Source organism: Branchiostoma belcheri, unplaced genomic scaffold (genome assembly GCF_001625305.1).
Source record: "Branchiostoma belcheri isolate BF01 breed outbred unplaced genomic scaffold, Haploidv18h27 scaffold62, whole genome shotgun sequence".
Taxonomy (NCBI): Eukaryota; Metazoa; Chordata; class Leptocardii; order Amphioxiformes; family Branchiostomatidae; genus Branchiostoma; species Branchiostoma belcheri.
In genome coordinates, this window is record NW_017804265.1 from 1,525,691 (window position 1) to 1,549,026 (window position 23,336).

Sequence of the window (23,336 nt, forward strand, 5' to 3'; positions counted from 1 at the left end):
ACACTTCGGTGCATGCCTCAACAGGCTTCACACCCTTTTTCCTCACCCATGGGAGGGAAGCGAACTTGCCGGCAGATGTGATATTCGGCCCAAACCCGCAGGCATCATCAACCGTCACCTCAATGGCCTACGCCCGGTCCTTGGCGTCCAGCCTCCGGACAGCCTTCAAACAAGTGCGGCAAAACACACGGCAGGCAAGCAACAAACAGAAGTTGGCCTACGACGTCGACGTCTCGCACAAGCCCTATCAGGCTGGCGAACGGGTATGGCTCCACGATCCCACTACCGTACGACAGAAGCTGAAGCCCAAATGGAAGGGGCCTTACACTGTCATAGAGCGGCTCCTCCAAGACGGTGAACCAGGCGTCACGTATCGGATCCAAGACACCAAGGGCCGAAAACAAATAGTCCATTACAATAGGCTAAAAAAATGCCATACCCTACCTCAGCAGGATCATGCTGTGAACTTGCGGGCCGCACCAGCGACGAATCAGCGTGACACCTCCAACCCGCCGTCACCAGCGGCGAATCAGCGTGACGCCTCCAACCCGCCGTCCCAGGGGACTGGTGTGACAACGAGAAGAGGTCGTCGGGTGCGACCACCGTCCCGATACGACGACTTTGTGGCTGTTAGGGACTGACACCGCCCTTCATCCAGCTCCACATGTATTCACCCCTTGATGGACAAGGGTCTTGCAGGACATATTGCTGCGTTGCGGAGATTCATGGGATTACCCGCAGACACATGACTGTGCAGGACATATTACTGCGTTGCGGACCCATGGGATTACCCGCAGACCAGTCCTTCTGCCGAACTTGACTATTAGTGGGCAGAACTGGACCAACCAGCCTGCAGAACTGAACAGTTCTATACAACTACATATATACCTAACGTTATATATTTTTCTTGTTGTTTCGTTATCCCATTATTGTTATTCGTCATTATATTCTGTAGTTAATTAGTCGTTCCAACGATGTTACATAGTTGATATATTCACCACGTTATGTATCGTTAACTTCAGGAGAAGTTAAGTTCTTCTACATAGGGGGGAAGCGTGTAAGGATACAATATACACCCCCACAAACTATTGGACCAGTCCGGTCAGAGGTCACGGACTGCACATGTTCTGACAAGAATACATTTCATATCCCAGCACTTCTCGCATCTTCATTCCCGGAGTGATTACTTATAAGTTCCAATTCCTTCACCAACTGGACACTTATAATATTGTACTTAATGTTCATGGCAGCAAAAGTTTGGAGTCTGAGATTAAAATGCTCGCGGTGGTTCACATTTGTGGTGGCAGCAAATTATGATAAGTTCGTAGCACAGATCAGAAGTGACTGACAGCAAAAGCCGTGAATATAAAAGCATGTATATATGATGGAAAAAATAGTAATTTACTGTACTTACTAGATTAGACTGTAAGTTGTAACATTTTACTCCTTGGCTTCTCCCCAGGCACTACCCTTTTGGTGTTCTTCGCCCTGACTGTGGTCGGGCAGGCGCTGACTCCCACCACCGTGCTGACCGGCGTGGACCAGGCGCGGCTCAAGGCCGTGTTCGAGAACGCCCGGCCCTTCACGGACCTCGCCAGCGCCCACTACTCCATCCTGGGCCTGAAGCTGCTGGGAGCCCAGATTCCCAACACACAGGTATGGAGTTCAAAGTCAAGGGTTGTTTTCACATTTTTTACCTTTCATTAGCTACTGTAGATAGAGTCAAGGGACTTTTGTTACTTGTTGATAACAGTAGCTAACACCGTTATTACTTGTCTATTGATAGATTCTAAGTTCTTTGTTTTCAGATTGGTTTTCACAGTTTTTGCCAATTGCTTATAAGTTAAGAGTCAGATCTGATAGCTTTTTTCATTGTTGATAACAATAGCTAACACCATTATTGCTTGCTTAACTTAATTTTCTAAGTTCTTTGTTTTCGGATTGCATGTATTGATGTATGTAGACGATTTCCCTCTCTGTAGTCATTGCATGGTCATTTGGATGGTATTGTCCCTAATAGTAATACAATGCAACTTTTATTTCATTAATTAAGTACATCATATACACAAAACAATCAAGGGCTATTCCAAGTAAAAGAGGGGAGAGGCTAGGTTTTCATTATGAACTTAGAGGGGTTAAGACTAAGATTGAAATAAGGAATGGAATAGCTGAAAGCACGGAAGATAATTGCTAATCTTGCAGTACTAAATGATGCTAGATGTGCCAGCTAATACTGAGCTGTTCCAAAGGTGTTTCAGCTATCATAACAAGTTAACAACAGCACCAATACTAAGTATAACACCAATTCATGCTAACAGAGACAGTACATGTAAAACCATCTCAAAGCAACAGTCAACAACTCTGCACCCAATTGTTTATAATTTAATAGCAGTGCACTCTCACCTGAACAACATAATAACCATAGGTAACTCACATGCTAACATATTACCTAACTTTGATATCAGTTTGAATCTCAAGCATCTATGAGAGCTTTGACTGAAATAATAAAACGTTTGAAAAGATTTTTCTTTCAAGTTTTCAAGACAACCTTGTATAGTTTTGTTAGCACTTTAGACATTTGTATGATTATGTATTATTTGGCTATGTACACATACATGCAATTACATGTCTGCAACTTGTAGACAATCATGTAATTGCATTCACATATGCATAGCCAAGGACTGCAACTGATATGCAATAAGGAAAAATTCATGACTATGATTATTTACAATGCTGGGTTATTTGGTGGCTGTTGTTCACAGATGGTGAGGGTAGAAGGAGAATGTTGTCAGTATGAAAGAGTGGAGGTAAAACACTTTGGAACAGCTCTGTACTAAACACCGCATGGAAAACTAACCGTTTCATGCTGTAACCAGCTTGCAAGTTCCATGCATGTAATCCTGAGTGTATCTTACAGGGTAAAAGTAATGGGTGCATGTGCACTTTGTGCATCCAAAATTGGAGCTATGCACCTAGATATTGATGTAGGTTATGTACAAAAAGTTGCTACATATATGCTCTTTGTAACCACCGACACAGATGAAATTTCATGATAGTACAGTACAACTGTAAATGCTCTCTGATTTTGGAATAAAGCTTTTCAGTTGATCTCCTACTAGTATACAAAAGTGAATAAAGAAATGTATACATAGGTTTTTTTCTTGCCCTACAGGATAACTGCAACTATGTAAAGTCAGCAGTGGACTACCAGAGCCCAGAGTCTCTGTACTATGCCTCTTCTGCCACTAAGGCTCTGGGCAACTGTCAGGTACCTAGAATTTAAACAGCAATGTACTGAGACTTCAGCTTGCTTTTAGATTGGATCTATTGCATTGCATTTTTGTATTGAATTTGAATATGTTTATAATTTATGGTGCACAATAGCAGCCATCTTCCTAGACTTATTTTCTGCTTTGTAGTTATATATCTTTTACAGATAATCTTACATTTTCTTCTTGACCACTAGTTGTCCAGCAGCAGTGCCCAGAACACACTCCAGGCTGCCATCAAGGATGGAGTGGACGTTCCCACCCTGTTCTTCGTGGTGTCTGCCCTCATCAACCTGGGGCTACCAGGTATGGGACTCTTAACTTTTTATTGCGATTTTTGTCTGGTGACTGCTGCAAAATTCATGGCACTGCAACTATGCCTCCAGTATATGAATCCTGTACAACAGAATTGTCTAACCTGCAGACTTAAAAACAACTGCACTGTGAGTGCATCTCCTGACATGTGCCTCCTGACTTTTCTATCTGCAGTGAACTCCAATGAGGTGGTCAATGCCTTGACTGAAGCGCTGAAAACTGATGACAGCATACTAAGGTATTGGAAACAATTATGGATTTCTGACATCTGCAATTATTAATGTATAAAATTCTGTACTCTTTGTGAACTGAAGTTTCTTGTAGTCAGATAGATATATTTTGCAATCCCAAAAATTTTAAACTGAATAGCAGGTATTAGTGATCAATAATTTGTTCTGACCTCCCACAGTGGAAGCATGGCCCTACACATTGCAGCTCAGCTGTCTAAAGATGCAGACGTCAAAGTTATATTTGAAAGTATAGAGGTAAGTTTGCAACCTTCTACAATGTTTCTTAAGAACCCAACTATGAAACATCCTGTCTTTAGTGGTGACCATTTTCATTACGTCTTTCGAGCAGTCACTATAGACTGTTGTTTTCCCTTAACAGGACCTTGTAGCACAAGCGGATGAGGTTGGCGAAAAATACCTCCAGTTTGAGGGTGATCTGGGACTAACGTCGTTTTTCGTGGTCGGAGCATACAGACTGGCCGGACATCAAAACAAAGCACCTCTGATCATGGAGGTAAGAAAACAACAAATGCAGAGCTCTATTTTCCAAAATGATGTGGTGTCAAATGGTCAATGATGTGGTGTCAAATGGTCAAGCAGCTAAGCTACTTGAAATGAAATTGAAGGGTTTGATCCTTGGTATTCCTTTCTAGACGTTGTGTCCTTGAGAGAGGCACTTTAAATAACTTTCCTCACTCCGTCTAGGTGTAAAATTGATGTAACTTTGGTTGGGGAGGTAAAAGGTGGTGGAAGGAGAGGGATGGGCTCTGCCTTCTAATACAGTGCCATAGACACAGTGGATTAACAACCCACTGCTTCTCCGGGCTCAAAAGTGCAACTATAAGATCACTCTCACATATCTATTGAAACAGACAAAATGTAGTAATACTTGTATGTTAACTTAATCATAATGTTTTCTTATAGGATCAGTCAGTGAAGTTTGCCAACTACCTTCTGAGTCGAAAACACGTGCAAAGTCCGAAGAACGCGTATGATGTAGTCGCAGGACTCTCAACCCTCGCCAACAACAAAGTGAGTTCAGCACGTTTATCCTTAAAACCATACATCAGTGGAGCAAAACACACTGGTAAATTCAAGTTATTGTGGCTGAATTCGATACTGTGGTCTAGCATGTTTTGTTTACTTGTTTTTGTTTGCATTGCAGTACCACATTCCAGTGTGCATCACTCGTCAAAGCTCCATGACTGTGTCCAGTGTTCAGTCCAAGGTTCAGGTATGTGCCTTTCAACCAGCATAGAAATGTTTCCTTCTAGGGGGAAACCCTGTGACCCAAGGCTGTAACAAAGGGAAAACTTCACATCACAAAATTTGACCCCCAAATGCAGACAAAATTGTGTCAGAGTCAGGGGGTTATGAATTTGATATTTTTGGGGGGGAGGATGCTAGACGTACTACTGTTGTTGGTCTTGCACCACTCAAAGTTTGCTTTCTCTACCTGACAACTTTGCTATAAAAATTCTGGTGTAAAATGCTGCTGTCATCTGAACTGCAGTGTGAATGGTGTTTTATGTGTGCAGGTTCGTGTCAGTAACGTGATGAGCGGTGCCCTGGGGAAACTGACGGTGAAGGCCGACTCTGCGGAGAGGAAGGAAGACGGCGCCGTCGTCTTGAGCAACTCCGCGCTCGCTGCAAACCCCAGGGACAAGTAAGTGGCTCTCAATCCTAGAGTTGAATGGCTGGACTCAGGGCTTAAATTACTGTAAATCACTTTATATGTAAAATGGATGTGTTTGCGGAACTGTATGTTTGCAGGAAGGTGCAGAAAGAAAGTAACGGTCAATTCGTGGTACAGAATTAACCGCAAAAACCGCAAATATAAAAGTACCGCAAAGATAAAGTGATTTAATGGTTCAGTTTTTGGTAAATATGCAAGAAATACCTTTGTTCACTTGCTCCTTGCTTGCTTTTACTATATTCTTGTCATTTTTTGAACTGGAACTTATATTGTCTGTTCACAGCACCCTGTATGAGCTGGACTTCCTGAAGACCAAGGCTGGACGTGGATTTTACACCATTGAGTTCAGCGTGACTGCTGACAAGCCTGATAGCAGGCTTATCGGGCTGTCTGGTGCTCAGGTAAGGTTTCTAAAAATATGTATGTTTACCTTCTCAGAAGGGAAACATATTGCTTTCTTGCTGTTTCTTCTTCCTATTCTTTTTCTTCTCCAAACAAATACGGGTAATGACCCGGGCCAAAAATCTGTCACCATGGTAACTTGTGCTGTAGCAGACATCCTGTGGACAGGCTGGTCCCCATATACATGTATGTAAAATTCATTCAATTTGTAAGAATAAACAGAGCAGTAGTTTGTTAGACTAGACCATGTGAAGGCAGTCTTGCGCTTGTCTTCATATGCAACATACTAAGTCGATACTGAAGATGTTATAAATGTGTATTCAGGAAGTTTCAGAGTTGGACTGTTCCATTTTTCAACAGGTGGAGGTGAAGGTGGTGACCACTGTCAGTGTGGAGGAAGTGGAGCTGGCCTTGGAGGATAAGGACCAGTCCACCCCTCCTAGAGTCACCAAGTAAGATCTTCTAGTTTCCTGAAATTCATCTTTGTATTCCTAACTAGAGACCTCAACCACTCTAGGACCAAAAATAAAATAAAAGTTAAGTTTTCAGTTTGCTAACAGCACCGCCTAACCCTTTTTTCTGGTATTGCAGGGTGCAGTACCCCCAGAAGACGGGGTCTAACCTGGCTGGTGACCACCACCAGAACCTTGTCATGAAGTTCCTACTGAAGGACAAGGCAGACAACTCAGCCATGGAGGCACACCAGGCCTTCGTGCGTCTGACCAACAAGAGGACAAAGCAAGAGGTCATCTTTGTAGCTGAGGCTGACGACGACCACCTCTACAAGTTTGAGCTGGTCAGTTCAAGTTTGTTAAGCACTCTCACTTGAGCTTCAAGCAGGGAAAAAAATTTGGGCTGAGAAAAAAGCAGTCATTATGGCCAGATGGCCGGCTTTTAGAGATGGTGGTCACTTGGACAAGTTTGACTGTAAATGTGTAATTGTGTTTTATTTTATGTTTATTTCCCAGGATATTGGTGCCAGTGCTAAGGAACATTTCAACTCCCTGAGTGGCCTGTATGCCATGGACTTGGTGGTCGGAGACGCTCTTATCCAGAACCCCTTCGCATGGAATGTGGTATGTCACTCATTTCTTGACCAAATGATTTCAGATATCAGAAAAATTCTATATGTATGATTCATTTTTAATAGTAGTGGTAGACTTTTTTAGTAGTACACATAGCTATCATCTGGCATTACAGTTTTTTTAGATATAGTAAAAAAAAGAGATAAGATAATGGCTTTTGCATTTCAGGGTCTGTATAATAGTATAGCATGGATTGTGCTAATTATTCTTCCTACCAACAGGCTGACCTGCAGTTGAAGTTCCCTGAAGACTCGGCAACCTCGGAAGAGAAGCCAAACCTGTATCAACCACGGGAAGAGATCCAGGTTAGTTAATATCAACCCAGTAATATCCTTATCCACATTACACAACATTTTAATTAATTTCAAGTGAAAGCCACAATGATTGTTGACAATGCTATGTTCCAAGCATAACTTATGCAGAAACTTTTATTTTGATGAGTGGCTTTCATGAAAAGAAACAGACTTGTCCTTAGCTGAAGTGTACAAGTTTTGATTGTAAACTCGTAGATGTACTACACTAGTTCAAACTATCTCTTGTTATTATGTTTACCTTGGCAGAAAGTTTCTTGCTCCCTTTCTTCTTCTTCCCTTCCCAACAAATAAGATTAACAACCTAGACTAGATGACTGTCACCATGGTAGCTGATGCTTTAGCAGACACCCTGTTGTGTTTGATTACATTATCTAGCAAGTTGGAAGGGCTGCTCACCATTATAGGTGCATGCATTTGAGTGAGCAGTAGTTTGTTGGGCTAGTGAAGGTAAACAATATGTATATAACCTGTCAAGTTGCACAATGTATTTCTCCTTGTGCCAGACTCTGACTAACCCTTGTGTGTTTTCTGCCCCCCTCCCCTCCAGCACATGTTCCGTGAGCCAGAGAAACGCCCACCTGCCACGGTGTCCACCACCTTCACCGCCCTGGTGCTGCTGCCTGTCCTCATCCTGCTGGGCCTGGTCAGTACAGGTTTCTAATAAATCAAGTAATCAACCAATCACTGGGCCCGGTTTTTGTTTGTGTGTCCCCTGTAGTTTCTGATTGCAAGGTTGGTATCCCCCAGTAGTTTCTATTTGTAGGTCTGGTAACACTAGGTAGTTTATGTTAATGAAACATTAGATACATATAATACATTTGTATGTCCTCCGTTGTTAGTGTATTTTAACACTGTGGCCATTTTTTTTCTTTCCACAGTGGATCAAACTCGGAGTCAACATCGCCAACTTCCCTCTTTCCCTGTCTGCTATCAGTTTCCACATCGGACTGGGAAGTAAGTGGTTGTCAATTTTTTAGTACAGTTAGTTCATCTTGTATATTGTACACCCTTTGGTATCATAATAATTTCCTCATTTAGGTAGTGTAGAACCATGGCTTGAACATGTGTTCAATCTTAATGGTCTTTTGTTTTATTTCAGGCATTCTGGTGCTGTATTACCTCTTCTTTGTACAACTGGTAAGTTGTTTTTGTACCCTCTTGATATAAACAGCATTAAGATATGATTAAACGGCATTAAGATATATAATTTGAAACAGACAGCCTTCCAATACCAAGCCCTGGAGCCAAAGGACCAACAACCCACTGCCAGAAATAGGCTATGGGACTACCTTTACCTTTATTAGGTTTATCTTGATTAGAAACATTTCCTTTATTTTTACAGAACATGTTTGACACCCTGAAGTACCTGGCCATCCTGGGCACCCTGACCTTCCTGGCTGGCAACAGGCTACTGGGGTCCATCGCTAACAAAAGGTCAGTAGGGTAGGGGTCAAGCTAAAGGTCATCAGCTCATGAACAAGTCTACATGTTATGTGATTGCTGTTTTTTCTTCGTATTCCACGCCCATTTACTACACAACATGTAGCTCAATCTCTGCATTCTTGTTTACTGCTTTACTGTTTATTGTAATAGCACAAAAAAGTGTATTACTATTACACACTACTCTATTGCTATTCCATTGCTTTTCATACTGTACAGTAAGACCTACTGCGCCTGCCCAAAACTCAGATTTTTCACAGTTTTTGTTAAATGTTTGGTCTACTCTGCAACAGAATTTTGCTGACACAACATTTGAAAACTAGAGATGGGATGTCATTTTAAATACAGAATACGACTTTTTAAAAAAGAGACATTCTGACATGCTTTGTATGCATCTTCACCCTTTGCCTTCCTAACTACAATCTCTCCTCTTCTGTTCACTATCCTTGTCTGACTTTTCAGGAAGCAACTACTGCGCTCTCGCCTGAGATAGAACATTTACATTCCTCTCTACCCCCCAGGGGTAAGATGGTACAGTCCGTTCTTGTCTCGTGCCCCCCTCCCCCTTTTTTGTACGTTTGTGTGGTTGTTTTTTTATCCTGTCTAACTACCTTATTTCTTACCCCAGCATGTGGATGGATAACAGTAGTGCAATGTACGTAATGTACATAATATAATTGTAGGTACTAGTTCATTGAATGGACCTATCACATTATTACGTCACAGTTTGTTTACCGCCATGAATGCCGGTCAATCGATGTACAGGGGTACGTAGCGCGGTGTGTGTTTGTGTAGCGTTAGACTTAATATAAGGCCTTTATACAGTACTACTTTCGTCTAATGTCACAACTAAATCACCCATGCGGCATGTAATGCTGTGTCAACAAAACTAGACGCAGCAAAAATCAAACATACCTGACTTTGAAAACTTGAAATGATCTTTATTCTTTAACTGACCGTTCTAGAATGTTCTTTAGAACAGGTAAACAAAATGTGACGTAATAATGTGATAGGTCCATTCAATGAGTTAGTTTGTTTGTTGTGCATCGAGTATATTTCATGCCAAACCCTAATTTGTAACATTGTTATGGAGTGCTGCATGTTTTGAACAGTAAAAAGTACATCAATGAAGAATTTCATCAGGTTGGCAACAGATTACTTAGTGAATTTTCACGTCCAACATTTCCGTGACCATTTTTGAATAAAGAACCTTCAGTAGAAATTATGGTGAGAGTAACTTTTTGGTGATGCATTTCTTAAGTATTGTCCACTAACCTCCATAAAATAATTTTTTTCTTTACTCCAGGAAAAAATGAAGAGCCAAGACGCCACTACACAAGTTGCTGCAGTTCACATGGCTGGAACAGAGTCTTTTCCCTTCATGTACCACTTAGTTGTTCATAGTTACACCTACAAACATAGAAATCTAAACACACTTGCATTATGAAAAGACTGTCTGGGTAGCAAAAATTAGGAAAAAGCAGTGATATGTAAAAAATTAACGTAAAATTGTATCTTTGTGATTTTGAGAAGTGCAAAAGAACACCACAAAGACCCAATTGTGTAGAAATGATAAGTAGTTCTTTTAAGAGAGTTGTACTGATTTTCTTACTGTAGTTGTTACATAAAGTAGTTCACAAAATGGACTCAAATGAGTATTTAAAATTAGTGTTTGTGCTTTTGGCAATATTCCATTTGCATAATCTAAGGTCTGATAGTGCAACTTGATCAAGTGTTGTATGTGATTTTTACATTAATATCTATGCAAAGAAATTATGCATATGGTTATGTAGGTGTGTAGAAATGTTGTCTGAAGGTCCTTGGAAGAAATATCAAGATTTCTTATTCTGAAATATGCTGTACTTTACAAGGTCATACATGTGTAAGGGGGAGGGGGGCATACATTAGTTGCAGAAGTGATGCATGATGGGAAATGGACTTTGTCTCTGGCCACTACAATAATGTACCATAATTTTGGCAGCTTGAGAAAAAATAGAAGCTTTGTTGACTTTTGGTTGCAAGCAAAGCTGAATGTCAAAGAAAATTATGAAAAGTAGTACTGCATGGATGATTCTTTTTACTGCACTTCGATGTTTTTGTACCCAGAGTATGTCAAAAACACCAGAAATAAAGGTATGGATCTTGGCCAGACAAGTTTTGTTACATTTTCTTACAGGTGTTGACTGTTCAAAGACAAGAGGATAGAGCTAGTGTTCTAGAAGCTTCTTGTTTTCATTAAATGGTTACGTTTTGTGTGTGTGTGTGCATGTCGGTGTCAACAGCATATTAAGAAGTTGCGGATGGATTTTATATGTAGATAGTCCTTAACCTGAACCGCCATTGCCTGAAGTGCAGATAGCTACAGGTAGCTTCAAAGAAGCCACATGACAAGCTTCACTGGGTCAGTCTACTGAGGAAGACCAGAGTGACTGGTCGAAAGCTCTAGGTGAGAGAAGTTTTTGTGTTGGACCAAAAGTTTTAACTTTAAACATGTAACTACCAACACAGATGAACTTTCATGACAGATAGCTACATGTATGTGCCTCAAGCTTAGGACTCAGAAGCGACCTGAGGTCACACCCCTTGTGAATGAGGGCACTCAACAGTCATCTTTGTCAGCGAAGGACTACCAAGAAGAAGGTATGTGGTTAGGTGTCAGCAAAACAAATCACAAGTTTGATTATGGGCCATCTAGTGACTTCCTATGATACTGCAGTTGTTTTGAAACATTTCTATATTGTATGAATCCAAAGAGACGTTATTGCCGATGTGCATGTACAATTTCTTATAAAATGAGACGTAGCAAATCCTTTTTTGATTATGACACGACGCCAGTTACATGCACTGGTGTGTTCAAAGTTTGGATCCAACACAAAGAATTGTTCTCACCTAGAGTTTTCGAACAGTTACTCTGGTCTTCCTCAGTAGACTGACCTTAGTCTTCTCTACATTGCCTCTTTTCATCAGGGCCCTTCACTCAACCATGACGGGGGCGGACATTGTCTACCAGACTCTGATTCAGTGTTGATGTCACACTTCAGAGAAGCCACATGACAAGTCTCATTGGGTCAGTACTGAGGAAGACCAGAGTGACTGGTTGAAAGCTCTAGGTGAGAACGGTTCTTTGTGTTGGATCCAAAGTTTAAGCTTCAGACATGTAAGTACCAACACAGATGAATGTTCATGATAGAATGTTACATGTAGCATAGTGGCAGTTTTCCACTAGCCTAGAGCTGCCAGACTTTGATCCAGTCTATCTGCATGGCAGCGTCCTCCCCATCCCAGGTAGGGTACCACAGGTCCTTAGCGTCCCAGAACTTCTTCATGGCCAGACCGTACCAGTCTCCGGCCGCCCACGGGCGCTCGTATCCTCCGTTAACCGCATCGTTCGGGAAGTATCCGTTAGTCCCGCCAACCGCAACGTTCAGGATCAGGAAAAACTGGGAGGGGAGAGAAAAATGCAATACAATTGTTTCCATGTGCGTGCATAGTCCAGTGGTTAGACTTAGAGACCCTAGTCTGCTTACCAAACCTCTTTTAGTTCCAGAGTTCTACATCCTCTCCGCAAATAGTTGCAGAGGATGTAGGACTCGGGAGCTAAAAGAGATTTGGTACCCAGGCTTTAATAACTCTATATGTACCTCTGGACTAAGGGGTTGGGGGTTCAATCACAGCTAATGTCACTACTGGAAAGCATCACAGTTTGTAAGATGGCGTGTTAATGCTGTCCACTGTTCATTTTTCTTTTCAAAAAGAGGAGAATTTGCTTTGTACAATGAACCAGTAAGTACTGTACCAGCATTGTGAGACTGCTTCTTCAGTGAACTAAAACTTGATGGAATTCACTTTCTGTTTTTGGCGGCAGGTGCAAATTTTGCAGGACAAAAGTGACTGCGAACACTGCGAGAAAAAATTATGATTTACATTGTTAGAATTTTGGGAAAGATGGAAAATCTTACATCCTTGTCAAATGGTGTCATCTTGCCTCCTCCCACCCAAGGGTTCTCCGTATCAGGCAGCCCGAAGTCACCCAGCTCCCAGAATCCATTGGGTGGAGAGACGTTCAGAACAAGTTCATCATCCACAAAACACCTGGAAAACAAGAATTCAGGGGTCTCAGACCTCCATGAAATATTTAGCACAGACACAAACATACCCAAGACAATAACTACATTTTCATGTAGGTAATGTAGCCTGAAGCTTACTTGATGTGATTCTGGGTCCATTCCAGTCCATACTTGTGGAAGGCACTACCAAAGGTTCCTTCCTTGGCAGCACTGAAAATACAAGAACAAATTTGCATGTAGGAGTTTCAGTTTGTTCTGTTTCAGTGAAGGCATGTCTGAAATTCTTTGGTTACTTATGCTAAGACCCTGAATATACTACTGCGTAGTACAAAATAAGCATACTACATATTATCATATACATGTAATATTACATGTATGCCCCTTCACCATATAGATCTTATGTATGGATTGAAATATTGCTTTTATATTTCTGAATAGCACTGTATGGGGGTTTCAAGAACATTTTACTAGAAAAGCACTGTATGGGGGTTTCGAAAATATTTTACTAAAAAGCACTGTATAGGTATTGGTGACTACATGGGGGTATTGAAACACTTGATGTTGAAAAGCACTATATGGAAAAGGTTGATATGGAACAGTTCATTTTGGAACAAGTAGGGAGATGGACTAAAATACTGTATTTGCTCCCGAGCAAATGTCTACCTTTCCAGTTATAGAGCTCTGATAATACTGTACTCACAACCCCGCTGTAGTCTTGTCAAAGGCGTTGTAGGGCCAGTATGGTCCCCAGTGTAGGGTAGAGCCCATGTGGTCAACCCCAATGGAGTTCCCACTGGCGTCCGTTAGGTTACGGTTTCCTATAGGCAAAACGGAAACAAAAGTATGTAGTGAAAAGTAAACTGTTCTCCAAGTCAAAGAAATTTGATTCACCGGAATTTACCAAATCTCTCTTTGTTCATCAGCTATCTGACCCAAGTACGGTGACTTTTCTGCCTGACCTATGACGTCAGCACTGGGTCAAAGTTCGTCAGAAGTCGGTACCGCCCCCCGTCCCGGTTGAGAGAAGGTTAGTATGCCCTGATGTAGATAGTTCAGTGTCCAGAATGTTTACCATTTCACTATATAATTTACCAATTCAGATGAACTTTCATGCTAATATTCAATAATTGGAAAGCAACCGTCCTTGTTGTATCCAGAGCAAAGCTCAGGCATGGTTCTGGATTGTCCACGCGCATCCAGAACCATGTCTGAGGCAAATATCTACTTTCTTCGATACATGGGAACTATCCAGAACCGTGGCTGATCCTAAAACTATCCCATGCTTGATTTAGACATAGAAATAGAAAGGCACAGTTGTGGATACTGAAAAATAACCCATCGGATGGCCATGTTCAGCACCAAGGACAGAACTCACATGTATCCAGAACCGTGCCTGACTCTAAAGCTAGCCCATATTTAGACATTGAAAAACTAACCCATTTAGACATACATAGAACCAGATAGGCACGGTTCTGGCTATAATAACCAATCGGATGGCCATGTTCAGCACCAAGGACAGGACCCACATGAATCCTGAACCGTGCCTGACTCTAAAACTAACCCATTTAGACATGGAGCAAGATAGGCACGGTTTTGGATTCAATCACCCATTGGATGGCCATGTTCAGCACCAAGGACAGGACCCACATGTATCCTGAACCCTACCTGACTCTAAAATTAACCAATTTAGACATAGAACTACATAGACACAGTTCTAGCTACAGTAACCCATCGGATGGCCATGTTCAGCACCAAGGACAGGGCCCACATGTATCCTGAACCCTGCCTGACTCTAAAACTAACCCATTTAGACATGGAGCTAGATAGGCACGGTTTTGGATTCAATAACCCATCGGATGGCCATGTTCAGCACCAAGGACAGGGCCCACATGTATCGTGAACCCAGCCTGGCTCTAAAACTAACCCATTTAGACATGGAGCTAGATAGGCACGGTTCTAGCTACAGTAACCCATCGGATGGCCATGTTCAGCACCAAGGACAGGACCCACATGTATCCAGAACCCTGCCTGACTCTAAAACTAACCCATCTGGACATAATAAATAGGTACGGTTCTGTCTACTGTACAATAACCCATCGGATGGCCATGTTCAGCACCAAGGACAGGGCCCAAATAGTTTATGTTTTGTAGCTATAAACTCACCTCTAGATTCCATGATATCAATCTCTCCCGAGGAAGGCCAACCTCCAAACTCGTTGTGCATTGGAAGGAGCCAAATGGCTGAAAAATAATAAGAATACCACCCCTTGTTATATATCAATTTAGCCCATTCAATGTCTGGAACTTACTAGTATGTTGTGATCATCTCCACTCAATCGGTCTACAGGTCAAAAGCGCCTCTAGCGATATGTATGACAAGTACAAGGCCACGCCTACCTGGCCAGATCCAGTCTCCAGTCGGCATTTTGGCCATGACCTCCACCCTGCCATACGTGAAGCTGAGACTCTTGGTGGTGGTGAGACGAGCGGACCGTATAGGCGGTATGGGGTAGTCCGCGGTGCCTTGTCTCCAGCAGCCGCCGTTAAAGTTACTGGTGCATTGGTCAGCGGGGGTCAGGCCTGGGAGGGTAGGGCAGATATGGGCCAACTTTAAACACAGATTGTCGCGACAGCGGTACTGGCGACAGCGGGAATAGCTATGGGAACGCCGTGTAAGGTCGGGCAGAGTTAGGCCCATTTCAGACACAAATTTTCGGGAACGCCGTGCAAAGAGAATTTCCGACGAGTCCCGCTGTCGTCAAATTTTCGTAGATAGATAGAGTGAGGTGTGATCATGCATAGAGCCGCTAGGAGGCGTCAGATGCTTACCGTACAAGTTCAGGGTTCCCGTAGACAGAAAGGCTTCATCGTAGAAATCCGCCGTCAGCGTCTGTGATGTAGTAAAATGCATTTTATTTAGTACATAAATCTTAATACAGACCTCTTTCGGTAAGTGATATTTTATTAGTCAACCAGGGCCAGGTAAACTGATGAAAAAGAGCACGTATAGCCCCAAAAGGTAGAATAACATTGATTTTATACGTATGAAGTCCAGTGAATTGACATGAATGCAACCAAACGCACCTACCGGTTTAATGTACAGAATTCCGTCACGAACGTACGAGTTGCTGCGGTCGTTGACGTAAATTTGGAACTCGTTGTTCTAATGTTGAAATAATCGTAAGCAAGTGTAAACAAAAAAGTAACTTCAACACAGTTCACAAAGTATCCCACTATTCAATCAATCTATATATCTTTAACATCATTAATAACAAGAAGAGAGCAACCAAATAAATTTTGTACGTCTGCCTCAAAATTACTAGCAATTGTCAGAAAAAATATGAAAATAACGAATGAAAAGAAAAAGTAAAACACGCACCCCTCCCCCTGCTGCAGTGATTTCGTGTTTCCATTTGGTGAAGTCCAGAGTGTCGAAGTTGTCCTCGAATATCAGCTGGTCTGAGGAAACATAGACCATAGTATTTCTTCTTGGTTTCTTTTCCTTAGATCGTGACTTACAAGAAAATACGCATCTGGAATCCAAAGTTATCTTGGAAATGTAGCAACAGTTAAATACACACGGCAGTATTTTTGACAGAAAGACAAAAACAAAGCAAACTGTCAAAGAGAAACGCCTCTCACACAATCTCTCTTCGTCCCAAACTTTTTCGAATAGTCCATCTCAGAACAAGACCTATTTTGTATACAGTACCCTGAGTTGAATGACCCAGCGGTCATATACTGTACCTGCTTGTTTAATAGCCTCGCGCGCAGACTTTCCAAGTGTTACGTTTGTTTCTACGAAGGCGGCAGTTTCTTCCATTGAGGGAAGGTATGCATCCGCTCACTTAGAAGAGAAACCGCCGCGCTCGTAGAATCGAAGTTACGAACTCTGCCCACTAAAAAGTCTGCGAACAAGGCTACATGTCAATTACTACTACTTTGCACACGTGGAGTCACAACCACAGCTCGCCTTACGTTCCCTAATATTGCAAGCAAACAGACTGTCACACATGTCAAAAACGGTAGCTAACCGACCGCAAATACTACAGTGATCACGGACAGCCTTGAGTCCCCTGACACACGTTAACGCTACGAACGTGATGATATATAGGGTCTTGGGCACTTTATAGTGTAAAACTGTCGGGTTGTATGTCAACTCAAGTTGATTTTGCAGGTCAGCAAACTATGACACACAACATAGTGTAAGGGGCGTATTCGCTTGCACAGCCCAAATGTACGCATACACAATGTATCATAGCCCTGTGAAAAAAAAGAGCCGTGTATTGATCATTAATTACAAGTTATAGCTGTGTATACTTTCCCTCCAGCATTTCGCTAATCGATTTACAACAAGGAGGGTCAACATGCTGAATTCCTCACGGTCTGTATACCTACAACGTAAGCATAATAAAAGTGATCAGAAATCGTGTACCATATATGTTCCAATTCAATGTTAGAGTGAAGTTTGCTCACTAAAACAGTGAAGGAAGTAATAAGAATTGAAAAAAAAACTTTCCGAAATTCCTTCAGCGAATATTTGATTTTCAACCCAGAGGGAATTTTACCTAAATGACCTACCTGCAAAATACATCCTGTAAATCACAAAGTAGCCAACACAAGCCAACCCCGCCAAGACAGCCAGCACGACAACCAACCCCGTCACGACTTTACACGACTTTCCGCAACATCCTCCCTTCTTCTCTCCTCCTTCGATCTCGAAGACTTGTCTCTGACTACTTGAGGACTCCATAGTACTATGATCGAAGTGGTACTTTTTGCCGGACCCAGGCATTGTTGTAGACAAAGGCGTATAGACGGACCAAACGTAAGCGTTATTTTAGCAGGCGTGGCTCTTCTTAAGTCAAAACTGTACCGCTACTTGAGTAAACCTCATAAATTTAAGTCTACTGTAAATTTAGAAAGCTTTTCTGTGACATTTTTCTCACAAGATAGTCATATATGCAACTTATTTCTATTTTTATAATTCATAAACATACAAAATACCATTTGGAATATCTGTTATGGTGAAAATATGTTCTTACTTACGGTAGAAAGTAAAATGAAATTATTAACCGTATTGAAAAATTCAGATAAGTTACGGTGTGTATAAATATTTGAATAGTAGGTACCCACTGCATGCGTAAGAGGTAAGACTTTGCAGAGTCATTCTCTATTGTCTTTAAGAAGTCATATTTGATTTACTTCTCAGAGTCTCAGAGCCACACCTATTTCTGTTGGTTTATATATTGACTAAGTTGTTAAATGTTACACCCTTTACTTACACTTATGTAAATGTTTAACTATGATACATGACGTCATAAATATGGTCAAAGGTCAAGGGAATGTTCGAGTACAAACATAGGGGTGACAAAAATCAATTATTTTGTACTTCCGTTCAATACTTTAAGCAACTGTTTTTCTTATGAATTATCTTTCCTGCCATATCGTTCCAAATCCCTTGTTGCCTATGACTGGCAACGACGACATTGTTTTATATTCATAAGTTTATTCAGCGCAGCGCGTCCTTGCGATTTTCTTCTGAAATACAAGTTATTCACTTATTTTGCTCCCGGGTACCAAAAGAGAACGTGTTATTACTAAGAAAATTGCCGTTCAAAATAAGAAGAACACGAAACAAACAGAAAGATATAGTCAGAAATGTTGTTGATAAAACTTTCAAGCATCAATGCAGAGGTCATCTTTAATAGCCTGTTTCTTAGAATCCCCAAGACAGGTTGCTAAGACCGGATGTTCCAAGAAACACACGGAGAAACAGTGTGTTTCTTAGAAAGTTCTGACGATAGCTTAAGACTTTGCCACCGAAATATTTCATAAGAAACATACTGAGACCATGTAGTATTCAAGGGATCTGCCGTGTGCGCCAACACTATCTGTTATATAAGCAACTTGCATAAACAGTTTGGGGAACAAGGCACCTGTTTAAATGGTGATTGTGATAATAACGATGGTTAAGATACAAACTGAAGGTTCGTATTTGCCTATGTTCTACAGGACGGTTTAATCAATTGACCAGAAGCCAAAATTTCACATTTTGGTACCATCTGAGGTGGCAAATTCTCATATGGTTTTTGAATAGTAAGGTGTCATTTCTTTGGTAAAAATTGGTAAAAAAAATGTAATTTTTACTTTTCAAAACCTGTCATGTATCCAGATTATATACTTAAGCCTGCTTCATGCATATATCTGATTTGGTGTTATTTCTAGAATTCAGTGACAAAAGATCACAAAGCTAGTCGGTGGTCCCTTGTACCCCCAGAGCTCCGTACGTTCTTTGAAGACCTAAGGAAGTCGTTAAATTGACTGTGAAGAGGGGGGTCCCGACAACGCTCTACGCTGAATTCGGAAACTTCTCGATTACGCTTTACGATAAATTCCAAGTGGCTACAACGCATTTCGTAGAATTAAAACGCCGAATACGCTCTACGCAAAAATATTAGAGCGGTCCGTCTACGCTCTACGTAAAATTAAAACCGCCGATTACGCTCTACAGAAAAGGGCTTGCTATGGCGCAGGTAGCGGTCTTTGCAAACACAGCCAATCATATCGCCGTACAATGTAATCTTTGCAAATAGTCCCATGATGCTTCAGCTCTCCCGTTAGCAGCTAGTACATAAAAGCCGTGCTGAACGACTTGGTGTCATTCCCGCCAAAACTTCGTGACTTAAAGGAACGCGTCTGGCACTAGGACGTAAGTACGATATTTGCTGTCTCTTAAGCATTAAAAGTGTGTCAGATTTAAGATTATAAATATGTAGGTAAAATAGCTATAAAATAGAGTTTAGCGTACAGCGTTGCCAGTATTTAAGGCCCTTCTATATAGCCTGGTATAGTCTATCGTGGTTGGAACAAGCTGTCTTCGGGCCCGGGGCTCTAATAGTTTCCCCCCGTCCAGCTCAACAGACCGCCCGTTAGGAGTTTGGCTGCCCATGCTAATCTCCAAGCAGATCCCTCTCGGTGGCAAAAAGACAGTATCAAATTGGCCAGGCAGTATCCATTAGTCAGAGAAGCTCCGCGGCCAACGACGGGGGTCAGGACAAAAAAAAAACGGCCATATATAAAAAGGTAACGATCATTCCCCCACAACCTCTGCTTGGAGAGTATGCCCATGCATCTTAAGACATATGGGAATGATTCCAAGACTTGGCTGGACTTCTTAGGGCATCTACCGTTGACCTCTCTTCCTGCCATATGGATTAATTTACACTTCCTGCAAGCTTCTTGAGAAAACTCGAGAAGTTAAGCAATGTCTGAAGGTCTACTTGGTCACAGAAGAGATCGTTCTCGCAAAATTTCAGATTATTCCAGACTTTTCAAATTAGTGTGCCTTTAAGTTCCTGACATTAGATTATCGATAGCGCATTTATGGCGTTTTGAGGATTTTTTGTCACGACTTATTCTGTTTTTTTTTATTAGAGACGATGTTGTTGCTGGTATTTTTGCTGGTCCATGGCGCTTGCGCCTACACGGTGAAACAGCCCACCATCTCGCTGCTGTCACCCCGGGGACTGAGAATCACCTACCCAGCTGGTCAGATCTCGTTCCCATGCTGTCACATTTTGACCGCCATCTTGAATATCATATAGTAGTATTCATTTTGCAATTGAACTTGTATGCCCTATAGAAGCAGGGTGACATTTTCTATAGGAAATAATCTGTAACTTTGCCATGCTTTTTCATGGGTGTCACATAGAGGTGGCTTTAATCGTAAGCATATCTAATCATCTAATCTGCCTACAGTACCATAACAAGCTGCCAGGGGGGGGGCTAAAATCTATTCATTTTGAGTTCTCATCAAGACCTACCCACCTACAAAATATCAAGACAGTCCATCTAAGCCTTCTTGAGTTATTTTGGTGACAGACAGACAGACACACACACACACACACACACACACAGAAACTGAAAACATAACCTTCTTGGCGAAGGTAATAACAAGGATACATGTGACATGATTCAGAGTGATTGCTACGTTTAAATTATTAGATTGTATGTAACATATGTGTGTGTTTGATGACAGATTCTGGAGTGACTCTGGTGGCGTTCCACTACAATATTGACACCCCGCTACCGGGCGTGCAGGCCGGCCAATGGAACTACGATATCAGGCAAACAACAAGTAAGGGCATACTAGTAACATCTGTATCTGTATCTGTACCGGTACCAGTTTATCCAGTATATGAATGGTTAGATACTTAGAGTCTTTATATCCAACATAGTCATTTTGAACATGATGCTTAACTAGACATGGACACTGTACATTATGTACAATAGATTACGGTTTTGAGTATAAAGTCTTTCCCTTGTGTTTTATTTTGTGTTAAACAGACGGCCAGTTTGTCCACGAGAATACGCGTGATTTAATATCCGCCGGACAGACCCTCTACTACTGGGTTCACGTTGTTCGTGGTGGCCTTGGTCACAACCTTCTGGGGCAGTCGTGGGTGGCCACTGGGGGAAACAACAACGTCGGTAAGGAGAAAAACATTCTTGTAATACAATTATATCTAAAGAATGAAGAGGGTCACCAGAGGCCTACACAGGCCATCTCTTCGGCACTTGGAAAAAGAGGCCTCCGAGGCTTCCTGAGTTATCATGCTGACAGACAAACTGACAAACACAAAATGTCCACTGCAGTGAAGTAGGAATGCGCCATTAGGCCCAATTTCGAACTTGACCTTCCTTATTATTATCCCTACGAATCTACTAAATTTCACTACGATCCGTCCACAGACTCTTGAGTTATCCTGTTAACAAACACGCACACAAAAGGTCCACTGCAGTGACCTAAGGACCCCCCCCCCACAAAGCCCATTTTCGAACTTGACCATCAGCTCTCCAAAGGTAGCCTGCCTGCCAAAAATTGCGAACATCCATCTATGGCTTCAAGAGCTTTGCCACATAAATCCACAGTCACCCCCACCTTACCCAAAATGACCGCTTAGCCTTCTGTCAAAGGCAATTAAATATCTACATGAACTTATGAGTATAACCCTTCCTTTTTAGACACAACGACAAACCCGCCAACAACGAGGACCACCACCACTGGGACCAACACTGGGACAGACACTGGTACTGGCACTGTCGAAGGTTTTAGCGGTAAGAATTTTATTCCCTTTTACTGTACAAAAAAACAGAAGCTTCGTGTGAAAAGGCAGCATACTAGTATGAAACCCCCTTTTTGTTCCCAAATGGTATATGTAGTAAAATGTAAACAGAGTTTGTATGTTTAAGCCTGGATGTACGGATATCAAAGGTTAATCGTTATGTTAGTATATAGGAAGGATCCGGTGTGTTATCACGTACCGGAGACAGGAACATAAGCTACAGGATACAATCAATTATCAACAGTCAACATGTATGTAGCAGTTTACCTTTATTTTTGGCAACGCCACATTGGTGGAGCTAATAGTATCCCAGCATTGTTAGCATGTTTCAAGTATAGCATGAGGAAATCCACAAATTATGTTACATGTAGTTAGTATTGCTGGTTAATGATTGGTTTAGATGATTCATGTCCTTGGTGCTGATTGGCTAGCGCTAACTCTGACCTTGGTTCTGATTGGATACCATTACATCTAACCTGGGTGCTGATTTGGTGCCATCAAATCTGACCTTGTTGCTGATTGGATAACATTAAAAATCTATCCTTTTTGCTGATTGACTATTACTAAATCAGACAGAGTTATGCATGTCTGTGTCTGCAAATCTCGTAAAAATTCGTAAAAAAATCTGTGTTTAATTTGTTTTCCAGGCATTGGGACTTACCTTGGTTGTTTCATTGACGATGGTGATGACCGAGATTTCCCCTACTCCACCACGCTGACTTACACCAACGGTTACACCACCTGTAGTCAGCACTGTGCATCACTGGGGTACAGATACATCGGGCTGCAGTACGCTATTGAGGTAATTTTTTTTGGCAACGCCCCAGGGGCAGGCTAAATATATCATTTGTAGTAAGTTTGCAGGGACTCCAAGCTACGGTATTTTACTAATATTTTACAACAGTTTTTATTGCATCCGTTGTTTCTATTGCTTGTGTATCGTGGGTTAGTTGATTGATTGGGTGATTGGTTGGTTGGTTGGTTTGTAATTTGGTTGATGATAACTAAATAAAAGTATGCCAAAAAACAGTTACTCAAGCAACTGGATATGATTTTGAAAACGTCAGACGTTTCAGCTAGTATCCACTAGCTTTCGTCAGTGACTGAGAGACCAGAGGGGAAAGCAGGTTTATATACACAACCTGTTGATTGAATGCAAATAAGGTGAAGACAAATTTTTGGAAGTCGAAAAAGGAACAAAAGTCAGACAAGTCAAGACAAGATGATGCAAATTAGTCTGAAAGCTCCTGTTATACAGGACAGGAGCTTAAGTGTTGTCTGTCCTCGGGGCTGGGAGTGCCAAATCCCAAGTGCCGGAAAGATCGACCCGTAGCCCCCCTTCCCTGTTGAGGGTGGGGTTGTACATTCTTTCATATATTGCCTCTTTAAC

At 41.7% G+C, this 23,336-nt stretch overlaps 3 protein-coding genes across 5 annotated transcripts in view; 2 read left to right on the top strand and 1 right to left on the bottom strand.

Moving 5' to 3' along the window:
* Nucleotides 1-10,904, top strand: part of LOC109483069 (dolichyl-diphosphooligosaccharide--protein glycosyltransferase subunit 2-like) — a 15,780-nt gene extending 4,876 nt beyond the window's left edge. Inside the window, exons 2-21 of one of the 3 annotated variants that reach the window (XM_019786032.1) lie at nucleotides 1,463-1,656; nucleotides 2,763-2,807; nucleotides 3,173-3,268; nucleotides 3,467-3,575; nucleotides 3,759-3,822; nucleotides 3,994-4,069; nucleotides 4,194-4,328; nucleotides 4,739-4,846; nucleotides 4,980-5,048; nucleotides 5,353-5,480; nucleotides 5,794-5,911; nucleotides 6,273-6,364; nucleotides 6,504-6,708; nucleotides 6,881-6,988; nucleotides 7,219-7,302; nucleotides 7,859-7,954; nucleotides 8,190-8,265; nucleotides 8,411-8,448; nucleotides 8,654-8,745; nucleotides 10,058-10,904. In XM_019786032.1, coding sequence (XP_019641591.1) covers nucleotides 1,463-1,656; nucleotides 2,763-2,807; nucleotides 3,173-3,268; nucleotides 3,467-3,575; nucleotides 3,759-3,822; nucleotides 3,994-4,069; nucleotides 4,194-4,328; nucleotides 4,739-4,846; nucleotides 4,980-5,048; nucleotides 5,353-5,480; nucleotides 5,794-5,911; nucleotides 6,273-6,364; nucleotides 6,504-6,708; nucleotides 6,881-6,988; nucleotides 7,219-7,302; nucleotides 7,859-7,954; nucleotides 8,190-8,265; nucleotides 8,411-8,448; nucleotides 8,654-8,745; nucleotides 10,058-10,067 — 1,943 coding nt within the window. In that variant the 3' untranslated portion in view covers nucleotides 10,068-10,904. Of the gene's footprint in view, nucleotides 1-1,462; nucleotides 1,657-2,762; nucleotides 2,808-3,172; nucleotides 3,269-3,466; nucleotides 3,576-3,758; nucleotides 3,823-3,993; nucleotides 4,070-4,193; nucleotides 4,329-4,738; nucleotides 4,847-4,979; nucleotides 5,049-5,352; nucleotides 5,481-5,793; nucleotides 5,912-6,272; nucleotides 6,365-6,503; nucleotides 6,709-6,880; nucleotides 6,989-7,218; nucleotides 7,303-7,858; nucleotides 7,955-8,189; nucleotides 8,266-8,410; nucleotides 8,449-8,653; nucleotides 8,746-9,213; nucleotides 9,276-10,057 lie in introns of those variants that run through there. The other 2 variants (XM_019786031.1, XM_019786033.1) reach the window with 2 other exon arrangements.
* A 2,610-nt stretch (nucleotides 10,905-13,514) lies between these two features.
* On the bottom strand, nucleotides 13,515-17,613 carry LOC109483045 (beta-1,3-glucan-binding protein-like). Its single transcript, XM_019786002.1, has 7 exons — nucleotides 17,400-17,613; nucleotides 16,198-16,277; nucleotides 15,907-15,981; nucleotides 15,648-15,708; nucleotides 15,216-15,398; nucleotides 14,982-15,059; nucleotides 13,515-13,636 (listed from the first exon to the last, which is right to left on the bottom strand). The coding sequence occupies exons 1-7, from the start codon at nucleotides 17,611-17,613 to the stop codon at nucleotides 13,515-13,517; spliced, it is 813 nt and encodes a 270-aa protein (XP_019641561.1).
* Nucleotides 17,614-19,447: 1,834 nt separating this feature from the next.
* Nucleotides 19,448-23,336, top strand: part of LOC109483067 (beta-1,3-glucan-binding protein-like) — a 17,740-nt gene continuing 13,851 nt past the window's right edge. The window contains exons 1-6 of the mRNA XM_019786027.1: nucleotides 19,448-19,530; nucleotides 20,256-20,369; nucleotides 20,860-20,958; nucleotides 21,168-21,311; nucleotides 21,846-21,938; nucleotides 22,594-22,748. Coding sequence (XP_019641586.1) covers nucleotides 20,261-20,369; nucleotides 20,860-20,958; nucleotides 21,168-21,311; nucleotides 21,846-21,938; nucleotides 22,594-22,748 — 600 coding nt within the window. The 5' untranslated portion in view covers nucleotides 19,448-19,530; nucleotides 20,256-20,260. The remainder of the gene's footprint in view (nucleotides 19,531-20,255; nucleotides 20,370-20,859; nucleotides 20,959-21,167; nucleotides 21,312-21,845; nucleotides 21,939-22,593; nucleotides 22,749-23,336) is intronic.

Coding starts and splice junctions, on each gene's coding strand:
- LOC109483045 (XM_019786002.1), bottom strand. CDS start 17,613: ATGCCTGGGTCCGGCAAAAAGTACCACTTCGATCATAGTACTATGGAG. Junction 15,982..16,197: donor TCACTGCAGCAGGGGGAGGG/GTGCGTGTTTTA, acceptor TTTCAACATTAG/AACAACGAGTTCCAAATTTA. Junction 15,709..15,906: donor GAATTCTGTACATTAAACCG/GTAGGTGCGTTT, acceptor ACTACATCACAG/ACGCTGACGGCGGATTTCTA.